At 38.1% G+C, this 16,549-nt stretch overlaps 1 protein-coding gene across 7 annotated transcripts in view; it reads left to right on the forward strand.

Annotated features, from left to right (window-relative positions):
* The window catches only part of FAR2 (fatty acyl-CoA reductase 2), a 153,668-nt gene that overhangs the window by 107,790 nt on the left and 29,329 nt on the right, over positions 1–16,549 (forward strand). For all 7 annotated transcript variants that reach the window (XM_068659155.1, XM_068659184.1, XM_068659203.1 and 4 more), the window contains 4 exons: positions 4,608–4,783; positions 8,019–8,198; positions 13,737–13,914; positions 15,259–15,303. In XM_068659155.1, coding sequence (XP_068515256.1) covers positions 4,608–4,783; positions 8,019–8,198; positions 13,737–13,914; positions 15,259–15,303 — 579 coding nt within the window. The remainder of the gene's footprint in view (positions 1–4,607; positions 4,784–8,018; positions 8,199–13,736; positions 13,915–15,258; positions 15,304–16,549) is intronic.

Here is a 16,549-nt window from a genome sequence, read left to right on the forward strand (position 1 = left end):
CGGTAAGTTGGTCTTTCAGTGCTGAAGACTGGTATGCCCCAAAAAGGAAGGACTACGCAGGCTTCTTTAAAAAGCAGTAATAATACACTGTTTTTACCAAACTCATGTAAGTTCTTTTTTGAAGTAGATCATGGTTTAGGCACTCAGCTTTTAATTATTTTGTCATTGCTTCACTGAAAATGTCTCCTGAGCAAGAAACGAAGCCTTTGGCATTTTACATTGTTCAGTGATTCCTGTATCTTTCATCCGTGCCATTCCATAGATGTGCAATTTGCTCTTTCTTGGAGGTTTTTACATCTTTGAGATGTATAAAAAAAATATCTGATTGAAAGATTGATGGAGAGAAATCTCTCTGAACTATTACATGCTTTAAGGCAAAAACAGAGAACAGAGAGTTACAGATGTGAAACCTTAAGTGGGAAGGAACAGGAAAGAGATGCCCCTCAAACATGTTGAAATATTATGTTGGGATAAATTCTAGAAGTCCTGTTTCCATAATAAGGGGTTGATAATGTAAACTGAAGTCACAGATTACTTTTATAAGTGGGAATACCTAATTATAAAGTAGGAAGAAATCAGCAAATTTCAGAGTGAAATTCTCATCTCTGTTGAGGGCAGCACAAATTCTGTGCAGAAGCTGAGTCCTTTCATAAGGATTAAAGTGAGAATGGATTCTGCTGGGTTCATTTATTTCCATTTAGCCAAGGCAGCGGTGTTGCCACTGGAATGCATTAGGATACTATGGAAGACACCGAAAACAGGATACATTATTATTGATTTACCTCCATTTACTTAACACTGGGCATGGTTGATCAACTTAAATTCAAACATATTTTCCTTTCTCCTCAATATAATTTTTGATAATTAATGTATCACTTCTGCAGTATTGCTGATTGGGTCAGTGTTTTTATGCAGTTCCAACAATACAACATACCAGCCCACTTCTATCCATCATATCTATTTTGTATGGGCAGACAGCTTCTAAAATGAAAAGACAGAGCAATCCTAAGTCCTCATGCAGTTGTTGGGGATTTAAGTTATTGGGGATTTATCATAGATGATGTCCATTAGTTAATTAGAATTTAGAGTTGTCGTTATTGTGTTATTATAGATTCAGCATCATCTTTATGTTAGGCATTCATTCAGGTACAGGAAGCAGAATAGAATAAGCTGTATTTGTTTTGTCTTTAAATCTTCTTGCATGTTCCCATAAAGCACTGACAAAACTTAAATCGTCAGATTCCATAAAAGAGGCAGCAGACTTGATTTAACAGCTGTTCCTGTTATCTGAATTAATAGTGATGACGAACTGAATGTTCTAGTGAACCAGAAGTTTTCCAAAGCAGCATGTTGCTTTGTGAGCTTGCATTTTAAAATTGCCCTACTCCGTCAGAGGAATACAGTGAATCATTGGGAGGGTGTGAGAAGCTACAGCTGTGGAGGGATGCATAGTAATAAGCAATACTTAGCAGTAGGCACAGAAACTAGAGGGGATATTATCTGCAGTGCAAATTCAGGAGGAGATGGGGTGTAGGCAGAATATATTTGTCTGAATTCAAGGCAGGTTGGCACTGCAGAAATGCTACTCTTCTATTTATATATAGCGTGGCTGAAATGGAGAAAGAGCTGATTTATTTTTTTCTCTGCTTTTGCATTATTTATGCCAAAGTAAAACAAGTATAATCCTAACTCTTTCTTAGTGCAGTTTTACACTCTCTTTACAATAGAACAAACAAATGAGAAATTGTTCTTAAAATTCTTAAACAATAACTATCATTTAAGTAACTCTCAGATTGTACTCTGAGAACCCTTTACATTTTGTGTCAGAGTTTACTCATGTGTAACCTCTCAAACAATGACTCATATTTGGAAAGCCACTCTAGCATCCTTCTGTCAGAAGACAAGTTTTTAAGGACATAAATATTTCTAGGACCTGGTTCTGAACATAAGTCATTGGAAATTGAGTTACTACAGTCTATCTGGTTCATACCAACATCTTTGTCCGTGAATAGCATCCCCTGTCTAGAAACCTGTAGTCTGGCCCAGACTACATTTCTGGAGTATGTATTTAGTTGGATGCAACTCAGAGAAATTAAATGACATTATCATGACCTACCTTCCATTAACTTGCTAAGGTTTCAGGTTAATGAAGCATATTCATCCACGTGTTAAAGAAAAATATGTGGCAAAGTGCACAGTATATGCTGCCTAGTGGGGAAGACTGATATTTTTCTTTATCACTAAGAACATAGAGGTTTATCTAAGTTTGGTTCTCAGCTAAGCAGAAAGATCATATTCCTGTAGTCAAACAATAAAATGTTGCTATTAGTAAAAATTTAATCTTTTATATATTTTTTTTCTTCTAATATGTTTAATCTGTGACGCTCAATTTCCCATTTTTACATAAACACTAGGCAAATCAAAGATAAAGCAATCTCCAGGAAAACACGATCATAATAGTAAAGAGATGTACAGGCTCAACATTACCGGTGAGTAGGCTACAAAGCAGAGGAAACAACCAAAAAATTAGAGCTACCGAGAAGTCAGGCGGTCAGTCCTTCTGCCCTCAGGCAGGCTTAGCTATTCCCTGCTTTTCCTGACAATGTTAATCTAGACAGTTCTTAAATGCATCCAAAGGCAGTGCCCCACACCTTATTCCAGTGATATGTCTCAGTACTTAGTCATTCCCATCAGTGAGCTAGTTAACTTTGAAATGTGATTATCCTTTGAAATATAGTTTATACCACTTGAGATCCCACAGACTCTCTATTCTAATTATTCTTTCTATCCTTGCTGTTGCTACTCTGCCCTCAAAATGAAGTACCTGTTACTATTATTTCAGTTGAAGTTGCCCAGATACAATGATATTGTCTGGCAATACAAAACCCTTAGAGTAGACACTTCTAGTTTTGCCCTATTATACCCAAGATAATTTTATCATATCCTACTGCAACAATTTCACACCTGGACTATTGTGTCCAGTTTTGGGCTCCCCAGTACAAGAGGGACATAGAAGTACTGGAGCAAGTCCAAAGGAGGGCTACAAAGATGTTTAGAGGACTGAAGCACCTGTCGTATGAGGATAGGCTGAGAGAACTGGGCCTGTTTAGCCTAGAAAAGAGAAGACTGAGGGGAGAGCTCATCAGGGTATATGGATATCTGAAGGGAACGTGTCAAGAGGACGGAGCCAGTCTCTTTTCAGTTGTGCCCAGTGACAAGATGAGAGGCAATGGGCACAGACTGAAGCACAGGAAGTTACACCTGAATATGAGGGGGCACTTCTTTACTGTGAGGGTGACAGAGCATGGGAATAGGTTGCCCAGAGAAGTTGTGGAGTCTCCTTCTCTGGAGACATTCAGAATCCTTCTGGATGCCATCCTGTGCCATGTGCTCTGAGCGATCCTGCTCTGCAGGGGGTTGGACTAGATAATCTTCAGAGGTCCCTTCCAACCTTGGATTCTGTGATTCAATGATAGTGTTTTGAAATTCAGGCTTCCACACCTTTGCTTGTGTAATTTACCAAATAAAAAGTCTCTAGATGGACCATGCAGTAACTGCCTTTCTTCAGGTCACAAGCACAACTGCACCCAGACCTGGTATATGACCTGTTATCATTGAATATCAGGTAATGAGTAAAATGTAATTTCTTTACAAATTAGGAATGGGACCTGAGGAAAGTGTTGTTTTTATATAGTTTTTTTTTTCAGATTATGACAATTTTGATTTTCTTTTCCTTTCGGAAGGGTTGCACATAGCTGTCTTGCTGTTCAGGGTACCTGCTCTCTTGGGTCTTAGTCAAAGCAAGATGTCAAATGTTTTTGAACAAGTCATCCAACAGACAGTGTATGGAAATATAGGGGCCTTTTTAGTCACTAGATGCACACTATTGTCATTCTGCAGAAGTCTGGGAAGAAAACATGCATTTGAAAGGGCTACAAAACATAGTCATAGAAAAAAAAAAGTCTGCAAGATAGCTTAAGAGGTCAAACAGCTGCATGTTTGTCCAATCATGTTACTTCAGCAGTATACATTCTTGAAGTTCCTCGTCTTTCCATTCAGAAGGCAGTTTCCCATAAATAAGACTTATCTTACATGAACGAAGAATGAAAGGCAGAAAGTGGCAGTAAAGAAAGAGCGGGAGCCAGAATGAACATTAACTCGTCTTCTCTCCTCAAGTCCTTTGTAGAACAATCAAGAAAATTACTAGAGCTAATGGTTCATGGGCTTTCCCAATCTGTACTCTGCTTTCCTCCTCTTTAATTTCCTTTATGGTCCTGTAAGCAGCCCCTGAGGTCAAATAAAAACTGGTTGCAGGAGATGTGGAGATACAGCAATTTTGGCGGATGCCCTAGGAAATGAGCGGTCTAGAGAAGATTCATTGATCTTTTGGAGGCAATACATTACCTTCTGTATTTTTGTTCTGTTTCCAATGAAAGTTTTTTTCTTGGAAGGAAACAAGTTAAATCTCACTTTTATGTCATCTCTGAAAGAAACAAGGATTCACTTTTGTGCTAATTTCATTGATTGATGTAATCGGACCAGCTACTAATCAAAGTGATTTCAGTAGCCTAATTCTGTTCTTTATGTCTGTTTCTTTGTGCTTCAAGGTCTTTGACAGGGTTCGAGAAGATTGCCCTAATTTCCACGAGAAGATTAAGCCTATTAATGCTGAACTCACTCAGCCCAAGCTGGCCATCAGTGCTGAAGATGAGGAGGAGCTTCTGACTCGAGTCAATATTGTCTTCCACTGTGCAGCAACAGTACGCTTTGATGAACCCTTGAAGTATGTTCTGCTTTCTCTATTTGCTAAACATGATTCAGAATGCATAATGATCCATATTACAGTATTCAGCGCATCTCTTGCATACCTGCAGTAATAATTCTTCATTTACATTTTCATGAAATGTAGCTCTTCTCTGAATGTGCAATGTAAATGCTCTGAAAATGTCATGTGTGTATGCATATCAAAAGTGAACTTGGCAGATTTCCATGGAAACATAAGGAAAAACTGCATGCTTAGGTTGTAAAATAGTAAGAGAGAAAAGTATGACTTAGAATTGGGATAGTATTTTAGATCAAGTGGGACATGTTTTGGCAGAACTATCTGGAGACAGCTTGAAGTGAGATTACGTTAAGTCTATCTCTAAAGTTAGGGTTAATGGCCTTTCTTTGTCAATGAGCAACTGAAGGGGGAAATGAGATGTTGTTTAACAAAATAGCCTTTCACAAGCTTTAAGATATCCAATATTCAGTGTAATATACTGTTTAAAATAAATGCTTCAATTTCTGAAGGAACTCCTTTGGGAGACCCTGTCAAGGCAGGCTTTCCATTAAAACAGAGTAACAGAATTAAGCAACTAAATCAAGATGAGATGTGCATGTTTCTGTGCAAAATATAAAGATCAACAAGCTGAGGTGGATGATCTGAATGACCAAATCTTCCCAGTTTTATGAAAAACACTAGAGCTGTGAGAATAGAAAGTACAGTTATTGATGTTTGCTCTTCGTTGGCTCCTTTGCAGGCTACATGTAAACAGTGTCCACGGTGTCCATCATAATTACTTTTTGCAATAAGTTACTAGAGAACCCACCAGAAAGTAAGCAGCTCCATTAATAGAACCTGGCTCAAGTTATAACTAGCAAAGCACTGCACTGCATTAATATCCATAAATGTTCTTAAATTGATACAGTAATGAATGTCCTATAAAAATACACCACAGTGACATATATGTATAACATCAAAGGGTAAGTACATTTTTTAATAAGAGAGATAGCTAGAAGGAAATTAAAAGAAAAAGTTTAAATGGTCCTTTGCTTGTGGGCAGTGTAGAAGCTGTCTAAATGCTGATTGCATATGATCCGTCAAAATCTCTCTATGAGAACAAGGAAAATCCACTATGATTAAATGACAAAATATGTGAACTTGTTAGAATTAAATGATTCTTGTCTGAATGAGAAAAAATATTTCTAGAAAGTTACATGTGAAAGAATATTACTGCAGCTCAAAAAAGTTTTGAGCCGCAACTTTCTAACACAAAAAATCTATATATTTTTTAAACACATGAGAAATCAAAGCCTACCACAGAATACATAGAGATGATAGGTAAATGAGTACAAAAGCAGTGCTATGAGGATACTAAAAAAGCAGTATCAAATAAACTAAATGAATTGTTGGCATCAACAGGCAATACATTAAGGGAATTCTCCAGATGGAATTCTTGAGGGCAGAAATCTGAGAAACAGTGTGATAGCGAAATATTAGTAGATGCAGCTTCAATATAAATAGAAAAAGCGAAGAGCAACAAATCATCAGAGTTAGATAGTATTCCCCTAGAAAGCTAAAGGAACTCTGAATGGCTCAGCAGAAATGCATGCTGAGCCTGTATACTGAATGCAATTGTGTTCACCCCATCTCAGACAGGATACAATGCAATAGAGATGTACTGCAGAGAAAGAAAAGTAACTTTCATATGAAAGGAAGCTAAAGTATAGATCTATAGAAAATGCTATTCTTTAATAAATAAATAAATAAATAAATAAATAAAAAGTAAGTATTAATCATTAATCATACTCTTAGCTTCTGCTTTCATTCATCTGGACTATTTACAATTTCTCTTCAGTGTTGGTGTAATTAATTTCTTTAGTGTACACTGTACTGGATAACATTATTCATAGTCTTGTACATGTTGTTGAAAGTTTCTTCTGGGCTTAACAGATTGCATATTCCTTAGCCTTTTCCCTTCGCCACTTGAAAGTGTCTTTATTCTAGTACAAAGTGTGTGACAAAGTTGAGCATCTGTTCACTGAGATCCACTGCAGATAATCCCTAGGATAACTTCTAGCTATTGTGGGTGCTTCATGATCAATCTTGCTAACCAGGAGTCTTTTTCTCCTCTTCTTCATGATCAACCTTGCTAACCATGAGTCTTTTTCTCCTCTTCTTATCAATCCTTTTTTTTGTTCCTTGGTAATTTAAGTTATTATCTCTTGTTGTGGCTTCTTTCAGTATTGATCTACTTTTCTGGGCCCAAAAACCCTTTACTGAAACCTTGTGTTTATGTGGTTTAGCAGTGGTCCCATAATGAAAAAGTGAATGGGGCCTACAGGAGCCATAATGCCTAAGTGGCCATGTGTGTTGGAATTGTTTGTTCCAGGAGAGGATGGCAAAGTATGTCAGATTTAGAGATTTTAGTGAAATGTTACTGTCCTGGTTTCAGCTAGGATAGAGTTATTTTTCCTCCTAGTAGCTGGTAGGGTGCTATGTTTTGGATTTAGGATGAGAGTAATGTTGATAACACGCTGATGTTTTAATTGTTGCAAAGCAGTGCTTACACTAAGCCAAGGACGTTTCAGCTTCTCACTCTATTCTGCCAGCGGGCAGGCTGGGGTTGCAGCAGGAGCTGGGAGGGGACAGACCCAGGACAGCTGACCCAAACTGGTCAAAGGGGTATTCCATACCATCTGACATCATGCTAAACAATATATAGGGGTGGCTGGCCGGGGAGTTGGGACCAGCTGCTCAGGGACAGGCTGGGCATCAGTCAGCAGGTGGTGAGCAATTGCATTGTGCATCACTTGTTTTGTACACATTATTATTAGTAGTACTATTATGATTATTTTTTTTCTTTTCTCTCCTAATAAACTGTCTCTATCTCAACCCACAGGCATCATTTTCCTGTTTCTCTACCCAGTCCCAGAGAGAGAGGGTAGAGGGTGAGCGAATGGCTGTATGGTGCTTAGCTGTCATCTGGGTTAAACCACAACAGTTACCTCTGATTCTTTGAACTGGAAAAGTATTTGAGTTGCATTCTGTGGACAGAACAGTGGATCCAATAGCACTGCACTGAAACTTGTCTTAACCATTGCATTTCTCTGAAGCTTACTGTTCTGCTGTGACCCCTTCATTTCCTTTACTTGCCTTTTCCTTATTTGCCAGGAAAGTGGTTTTGGGTACTGCTTAGCTTTGATATATTCTTTCCAATGAAATGCATTTTATTTCTTTCCCCTGATCTCTTTAGACATGCCCTGCAACTGAATGCAATGGGCACTCAGAGACTTCTAGAGCTGGCCCGGCAGATGCAGAAGCTGGAGGCTTTCATACACATCTCCACCGCCTATGCAAACTGTGTCCGGAAATGCATAGATGAAATCATCTACCCACCCCCAGCTGAACCCAAGAAGCTCTTCGATTTAGTGGAGTAAGTAGGAACAGCATCACCTCTTCTGGTGTTAGTTTTATATCACTCCGCAGAAGACTTCTGTATTGTTCACATTACCGATACTGTAGATTTTCTGTTCATCATTGCTGTTATTGTTGTATTGCCTTGTCTGCACACACTCATGTCAGCAAGAAATGCTGTCCATAATGAGAGGGAGACCAAAGGAAGAGAAAGCTTTTATTCCGTGTTGTTTTGAGATGTGCATTCCACAGAAACTCATCTTGTAACTCTGTGCTTTCTGTATTTTCTCTTGAAACTAGCTTTACTGAGGTTTTCTGAAAATAATAAAAAGTAATAGAGATTCTGGGTTGAAGCACTTTTATCCAGAGAGCTGCTGAAGTTACACTTGATAATCATTTCATTGAGCTTAACAGTTCCAAATACAAAATGCAGTTCAAATGCAGTTCCAAATACAAAAGAATTACAAAATAACATAAGCCATACTTGATGACTGTGATTTCAATTACTCCTTCACATTTTTCCACATACCATTTTAAAAAAGACTTTGTGATTTCATGAGAGTCCAGCACTAAGTTATGCACAGTGCATTTGCTACCAGGAATGGAGTTGTGCTTCTTTCTAAAGTTGTCAGTTCTGTTGTTACCTTAGTAAGATCTGAGATTTCTTATACCTTATATTCACTTCTTTCTCTCTCCAGCTTCTCAACATCAATTCTACTTATTTCAAGAATTCTGTAATGCTAAGCTGGAATTGTGTGTTGATGAGTAAGACACAGGCTGTTTTAGAAGCAGTTTGAAAATGTTGCCAAGAGATGCTAACGCTCCAAGGTCTGCAGTTAAGACTGCCGAGTTCACCACCTAATGACTGCTTTCCACAGGATAACTGTCTTCACATGGCTTACTTGTTCATCCACAGAAATTCTCATTCTGTGGTTCCCTGTTGAAAACTACAGCTCAGTGTGAAAATTTAGGAATTTAACAGAATAACAAAAATGCATGTTTAATTGACTTTACCAAAATGAAGAATAATTAGAAAGAATAGCAAAATCTGATGTTTAACATCCCAGGAAGCCTTCCCCTTACAATTTTCCCACAGATATAACTTTGTTTGTTTTGTGTTCTAGTGCTATTCCACTTCTGTGATATAAGCAACTAACCTGTGAACTAGTAACCCAAAGAACCGGTACTAATTCTTTCTTCTCCTTGATTCTTGCCAAAAGAAATTACTTCACAAAGTACTACTCCAGAAAATGTAGTATGAATCTTTGTTTTCTTTTAAAATTTTTCCTGTAGCCTATAGTCTTGAATATTTTTGCTTCCAGCTAGAGTCGTCTATCATTTGTCATTTATTCAGCAAGTGGAGCATGATAAAAACGTAAGAAATGCCCTGTTTCATTAGAGTGATGGACTGCTTGGCCCAGTATATTGCCCTCAACAGTGGCAATGGTAATTGCACAAGCCTGGATATTCTTTGTGATCCTTTCCCCTTGTAGCCTCCCAGAAACTAGAACCATTGTATGAGGGTTTTTATATCCTATTCTTTTATATCCATTTTTGAAGCCCTGAATTTGTTTAATCCCATTTTGAAATTTTTGGTACCTTGGCTCTGCAGCTTGCCTATGACAGCAAGTTCTAGAAGTGTACTAACTGCTCTGAGAAGATGAGCTTTGTTTTATGTTTCAAACTGTCATAGTAATGGTTTCATTGCTTGTCCTGTAGTTGTAGCATTGCAGTATCTGCAGTATTTACCCTATTCAATCTCTCTGCAGTTTGGTAAAACTGTATTGCATTCACTCTGTATCCTCTCTTCGGCAGACTGTAGAGTTCCAGTGTTTTTGCTGTCTCCTCATATGCCAGCTGATCTGTCTCCTTGATTTTACCTGTCCCTTTCTCTTTGCCTTTTTTAACTCCTCTCTCTCCATGAAGGTGAGGGCCATAGAGAACTGTGTGCAGTACTGAAGGTTTGGGCACCTAAGGTTTTATTTAAATAGCTTCAAAATGGCACCCTTTGTCTTGTTCTCTATGTGATAATATCCAGTACTTCAGTGAATTTTTTGTTGGCTACTACTTGTTGACATGGAGATTTCATAGAGACATCAGCTGTGCTCCCGATAGCTCTTGCTGAGTTCTAACTGCCAGTCCTGGGTTCAGCAACCTCTAAGACCCGTTTTGCCTGCTCTTCACTAAACATATCACCTCCCATTTATCTACAGTGAAACACAGCTGCCAACTTTTTGCCCTTTGACACAGTTTTACAAGGTCATATGGAGTTCATCACCATCAATATTACCTTTCACTGCCCCAAAAAGCTTATCACCACTTGCAACTTTGGAAACAATTAGTATTGATGGCTCAGATAAAATTATGCTATTCAGAAGCATGCAGAAGTTCCTTGCTACTCCAGAGGTTGCTACTTCATCTGCTTGACATAAGACAGTAAAAATTCATTTATCATAGTTCGTATATGCTGCAGAAAGAATGACGTCTAAAAGACAGGCTGAGTGACAGAGGATGCACTTTCAAATGTGTCCTTCAATGTGTTTCTCTTGGCAGTACATTTGGTTATTGTTTCTTAGTCACGTAATTAGAGATACTTTTTTTCTTGCCTTTTTTTGTTTAGCTTTTGTGATTTACAGTTTTTCTTGTGTCCTTACTTCAGAAGTTCACCACCCTCTGATACTTCTACTGAGATAGAAGTCACAGCATGCCCTCAACTAGGATGGCATCTGTTCATTTACAGTGTTTGGAGATAGAGGTATAATTACTCACAGCAAAGACAACCATTGCTTTCAAAGGCATTAAAATCAGGTAGTCCCCATCACTGTTTTAAGGGCCATTGGTTCAGAAAGTGTTCTGCAGATCAGATCAATATATTAGGGAGATGCATGGAGGAGCAGGAAGCAGAAGGCCTCTGGGATGTTAGGACAGTAAGGTAATGAAGAGACATGCAGAATAGAACAGGTGCTGGCCAGTGTCATTTTTTTAGGGGTTAATTACATCATGAAACTACAAGTAGAAAAGAACTGCAAAAGCATCAAAAGCTGTGACCCCACAACTGGACTAAATAACAGATCTGTTCAATGATGCTTTGGCCATGCAATTGGTATGTTTTTATGATTCTGTATTCAGGTGAAATCCCATACACAATTCCCAGCTGTTTCTTTTTCTCTTCTTTTTCTCCTGGTATATCCTTCCTTTTCAGTATTTTCATACTTTTTCTGCATTGAAAACCTTAGATTTTATCTGTGTAAACCAGAAGTCATTCTTCTAAGTGCTGCCAGACTGATAGGGAAACATATAATCTGCCACATCAAGAAAGGTTTGCCTTAATCTAAAGCTGAGGGAAATCAGCTTTGAAGGGTATGCTGAGGTAAGAAGCACAGTACACAGTGAAGTGTGGGCTGAAGCAAAACTGTTTTTACTGTTATTGCAGAAAATGTAGATCTGTCATCACTTACAAGAAAGAGTCTTTGCAAAACAATTAACACAGTAAGATATGTTTTCCTATGGTAATTTAGTGCTTGTATGTGGTGGAAGAAGGGGCTATGTATTGTTTGCATCTCTTGCTTCTATGGAGTATTTTTAACTGTGAGTGAAAGCAGTAGCTTTATGATTTAGCATTTCAGACTCTTCAAAGTAGGTCACCAAAGACAGAGAGGAGTAGGAACAATTTGCCTTTCTGAACAGTCAGCACAGCACTTTTGTGATGGTAATGCTAGTAGATCGAATCACCTGGTGTGGTCCTACTGATGACCACTTAAAGTAATGTGGAGACTTGTCTGGAAGGATGAGGGAAAGGGGAAATTGCTTCTGCTTGTAGTTCTACACCTGTCTGCTTTGTGACATCTGCTAACCTGTAAGACTCTATTTAAATAAATTAATTAATCAACTTAAATTTAAATAGGAAGAGGGGCAGAAAAAATCTTTGTATGCAGCTCAATCTGAGCTCATGAATCAACCTAGACTTCCTCCAGGATCTGAAGAAATAGATGTCTTCTTTTGGTAGACTGTTAATTAATTACTTGAAAGATTCAGACAATGACAATTTAGCTGCAACCCTGAAGAGGCCAAGTTCCATGACTGTCTAAACAGCCTTTGTAAATTAAGTCAATATTGTGTGCTACTTATAGCCTCTGCTTAGTTCAACATTTTTTTATGCTTAAACAATTTTTCTGCCTTATTTCTAGAACATGGGACTAAGGTTGCAAAGGAAAATATTTGTGTCTACATATGGCTTTGATTTTTCTTTAAAAGATTTAATTTCTATATACTAAAAATGTCAGATTCTTTTCAGCTAGTTCTGCAACTGAGAGATTCACTGAAATTCGTTCTTCTCTGTAAACTGGCTGTTTCAAACAGTCATTGTTTTCTAATACAAATTTTACTGTAATATATTCGGCTGTGGTAGGACTCCAGTCAGAGTCATCTGAAAAGCACCGTGCCACCAGAGCCATTAGGTGTTTCCACAATTAAGTTGATGTGATCAAGTAATTCTCCAGGCATGACGATCTCCACCTTATTCCTCTCCTCATGACCTCCACCTGTTTCTGAACTTCAAGATAAGGAGGGGTGAACTGAGGATCTGCAGGAAACAGTATCCTTGCAGTGCCCCTGGGAAGAGTACAACCAGTCAGTCTGAGCTGTAAGTCCATTGACTTAATTACAAATTGGATTATAGGAGTTAATCTTTGATTCTGTGGTGCAGCATCAGCCTACTGAAAACCTGTCCTGGATTGGCAGCAGCGTGTGAGAGCTGTGGAAGTACAGCCAGTTCCTGTCCTTTAGACCTAAATGCTGGCAGAACTGGTAAGGTATTGCTGGTGGGCCAGGGAAGAGCCCTAGGTTCTCACCACAGTACTGTGGTAGTAAGGACCTCATTTTTAAAGGTATATATGGAACTGTTTCTGATGGACTAAATAACTGAATACCTTAATAAGGTGATCTGGTTGATTTTTTTTTTCTTTTTAAAGAAGCTAACACTGACAATTTTGAAATTTTCTGTGTGAATAAATCAGTGGAAAACCAGGAGAAAGGAGCATCTAACATTTTTAAATAGTGCAAGTGGAGTACTGTTGCTGTAGTACCTAGTTTTAGCTTTTGTAACCTTTGCAATGCTACTCAGCTCAGTAACTCAAGGTTACCAAGAATCCCCTGAAATGTACTTTGAGGCTTATAGGGACTGTATTGGCTAAAGAAGAGTGCTACCTAGCTAGAATACGAGGTTGGAACATTCCATCAAAGAAACTGTAAACCACAGGTACTCAACAGATTGTACTGAAACATAAAACACGTGAGATTGCTTTACAATGAGATAGTGTAGATGTGCAGTTCAGCTGGACATCACAACATGAAGCTCAGAGTTATCTTGTACTTCCAAGACAAAAGTAACCTTTTCCCACAGAGCTGTTAAGCAAACTCTAAATCCAGTCACTCCTTGCTTTGTCTTAAATGTCTTTGACTTTGTTTCAGGTGAGGATTCTTGTCTTAATTGGTCTTTTTTGCCTCTGTATACTCTCTGTGTGACAGATAATGATGTTATCCTTCTTGTTTTCTGTAGGTGGTTGGATGAATCTATCATTCAAGACATCACACCCAAGCTGCTTGGGGACTGGCCCAACACTTACACCTACACCAAAGCCTTGTCAGAATACCTGATTCAGCAAGAGAAAGGAAATCTGAACATTGCTATCATCAGGCCATCCATTGTGGGAGCTAGCTGGCATGAGCCTTTCCCAGTAAGCATTAATCCATAGCAATTACCTGCTGAGAGTCCTTTGTTGCAGCTGCAGTTCTGCATGGAAACTGTTCCTACTTCTGGTAGTGTCCACTTGAGAAACAGGTACCCCAGTTCATAGGAAAGCATATGGGGCAAGTGGAGGATCCGTGCTAAATTAGAACAGTAATTCTTCAACATCTTGATGGATTTTTGTCTGTGTGTGGAAAGAATGCATTTAAGCAATACTAAGAAGAGATAGAATGGTATTTGTGTAAGATGCTGGACTTGCAATTGACAGTCATACGCAGAATATTATGCCCAGGCGGACACATGGGAGAGTTTCTATACTGGTTTGGGGAAACACTTAGGAAATCTGAAAGTTAGTCACAGTCATGCTGCATTATGGTTCAATTTTTCCCATGTTCCAGACAGCCTGTTAATGAGGCCCTGATGAGCACCCTAGACTTCACATGGTCCTTGAAAACATTTGATAATGGCACATGACATGTGCCATTACTAATATCTTTGTTTTACTTTGGTAGTTGTTGAACTCAGTGGATTCACTCTTGTATGGGCCTGTTGCAGACACAAATGTGTCAGGCACAGTAATTAAATGCAGCTGTACTTCTGGACTGAAACAATTCACCAGGCTAAATATACCAGTAGGAATAATGTGCCCTAATACTGCGGCCAAATTGGAAAGGCAGCATAAAGTCACCTTTGCCTGTCATAAAGCTTGAACTGTGCCAAAGATGGCTGAGATACAGTCAAGGCTCTGGGCCAAATTCCTCATCTCATAAAGACAGACTGAACTCTGGTAGGTGTTATAAACCACTTCAGGTCATACAACTCGTCACTGCTCTAACTCCAGCTCCCCCAAGGGGCTGGAATAGGATGGGATTCAAAATTTTTTTTTGTTTGTTTTGGTTGATTGGCTGGTTTTGTTTGGTTTTGTTTTGTTTTTCTTCTTTGCCTTAGAAATTAGTTGAAGTAATCAAATCAATCTTAATGGCATCTGAATGTTTTATGTTGGTGGATATATAATATGCTGACAGTTTTCAGCAAGTCTGACAGCATGTAGCCGAGTTGCTATAGGAAAGAAGTGGTTTCTAAAAAACAAAGTTTGTGTTGTTGATGGGTAAATTGCAGACAGTACGAGGTATCATGCAAAGCATCCATATTTAAAATCAATTAGATACTTTCATTCCAGTTAGCTTCCTGGCAACTGTCCTAGATAGGCTGGTATCTGTCTTAAAGAAGCAATGAGGCAACAGTTATCTACACCACAGCATTATAACCATTTTGAAGACTGTGTAAGCAACCTATCATAGCAATAAAGAGTAATCATCTTTCTTTTTTGCAGGGTTGGATTGACAGCTTCAATGGGACAAGTGGAATATTTGTTGCGGTATGTCTAGTACTATTTAAAGTTCCCTTAAAGTGGAATTAGTTACTAAAATAGCAACTCTAAAGAATACTCTAAAGTCCTGCTTAGAAACTGTGTGGAAAAAAAAACTGTCATAGCAACTTCCTGAATCTTGTATAAAGATGTCACATGCCTGCCGTGCACCTATGTGCTCATGGCACACAGCATACTATTTATGCTGCTCTTGAAAAAGGCCATTGGAAGAGTATGCATGTTGCATGTTGTTCACTAAACATTAATTTCAGTTTTCAGGGATTTGGAGAAATTCGGCCAAATTTTCAAAGAAATGGCATAGAACGCATCCCTGAAATGAGGTGTAATTCACAGATGTCAGAGATTGAATCTTATAACAGAATTTAACTTTCTGGCTGGAATACCATGCCACAAATTTGAGGCAGCATTACTTATACTTTGATTTATCTTCATATATATTGTTGCTAAGTCCACTGCTACAGTTTATGACCACTCTACAGTAACAAAGATTCTGTGTCTTGCTTGACATTGCTTTGTGCAGGAGTTCAATAGTCACTGGTGCATAATGGTGATGAGCAAATCTATAATAATAAATAATATAATAAATAATGAATAATTTGAGAAAAATATTCCCTCCAATATGAAAACTATAATTACAGTTTATCTCATGATAACAGTAATGTTGCATGTCTTTTCTTCTGGCTTAGATATATTATTATTTTTTCTGAATTAAAATCACTGCCTTAACTCAACAATGCATTATGTTGTGTAGCTATGGACAGATATTTTTCATATATGTTTTGTCCAACTTGATTACTTTGTAAAACTATGTTTTAATCAACCCTCTGCAGTGTATAGAAGGATGAGTAGTTTACGGTCATAGGAGAGTAGAATAAAACATATGTATCTTATTTTAAAAGTTCATTTGTATGTTAAGTACAATATAAATAGTAACTATTACAGTTACTTCTGGAATCCACGGGACTAGTTAAACAGTGGGTTTATCCTAGCTAATGCTTTCATCTGAAACCCCAGTTACACACTTCAGACACTTCTCAAAAGGCCCTCAAATTATGTTCACAAAGTGTTATTAGTTCCTATTCATATGATAGTTTCTTTCAAATAATTATCAGTCTTCTATTCATTGCTGACTGCTCAAAAGCTTGTACTGCCTCTCTTTGCTTTACTCCTAGAATCTTGTGCTGTTTTCAGTGTTCCCACGTCTTCACCACAATAAAGTTATGCAGTTCCTTAA

Source organism: Anas acuta, chromosome 1 (assembly GCF_963932015.1).
Source record: "Anas acuta chromosome 1, bAnaAcu1.1, whole genome shotgun sequence".
NCBI lineage: Eukaryota > Metazoa > Chordata > Aves > Anseriformes > Anatidae > Anas > Anas acuta.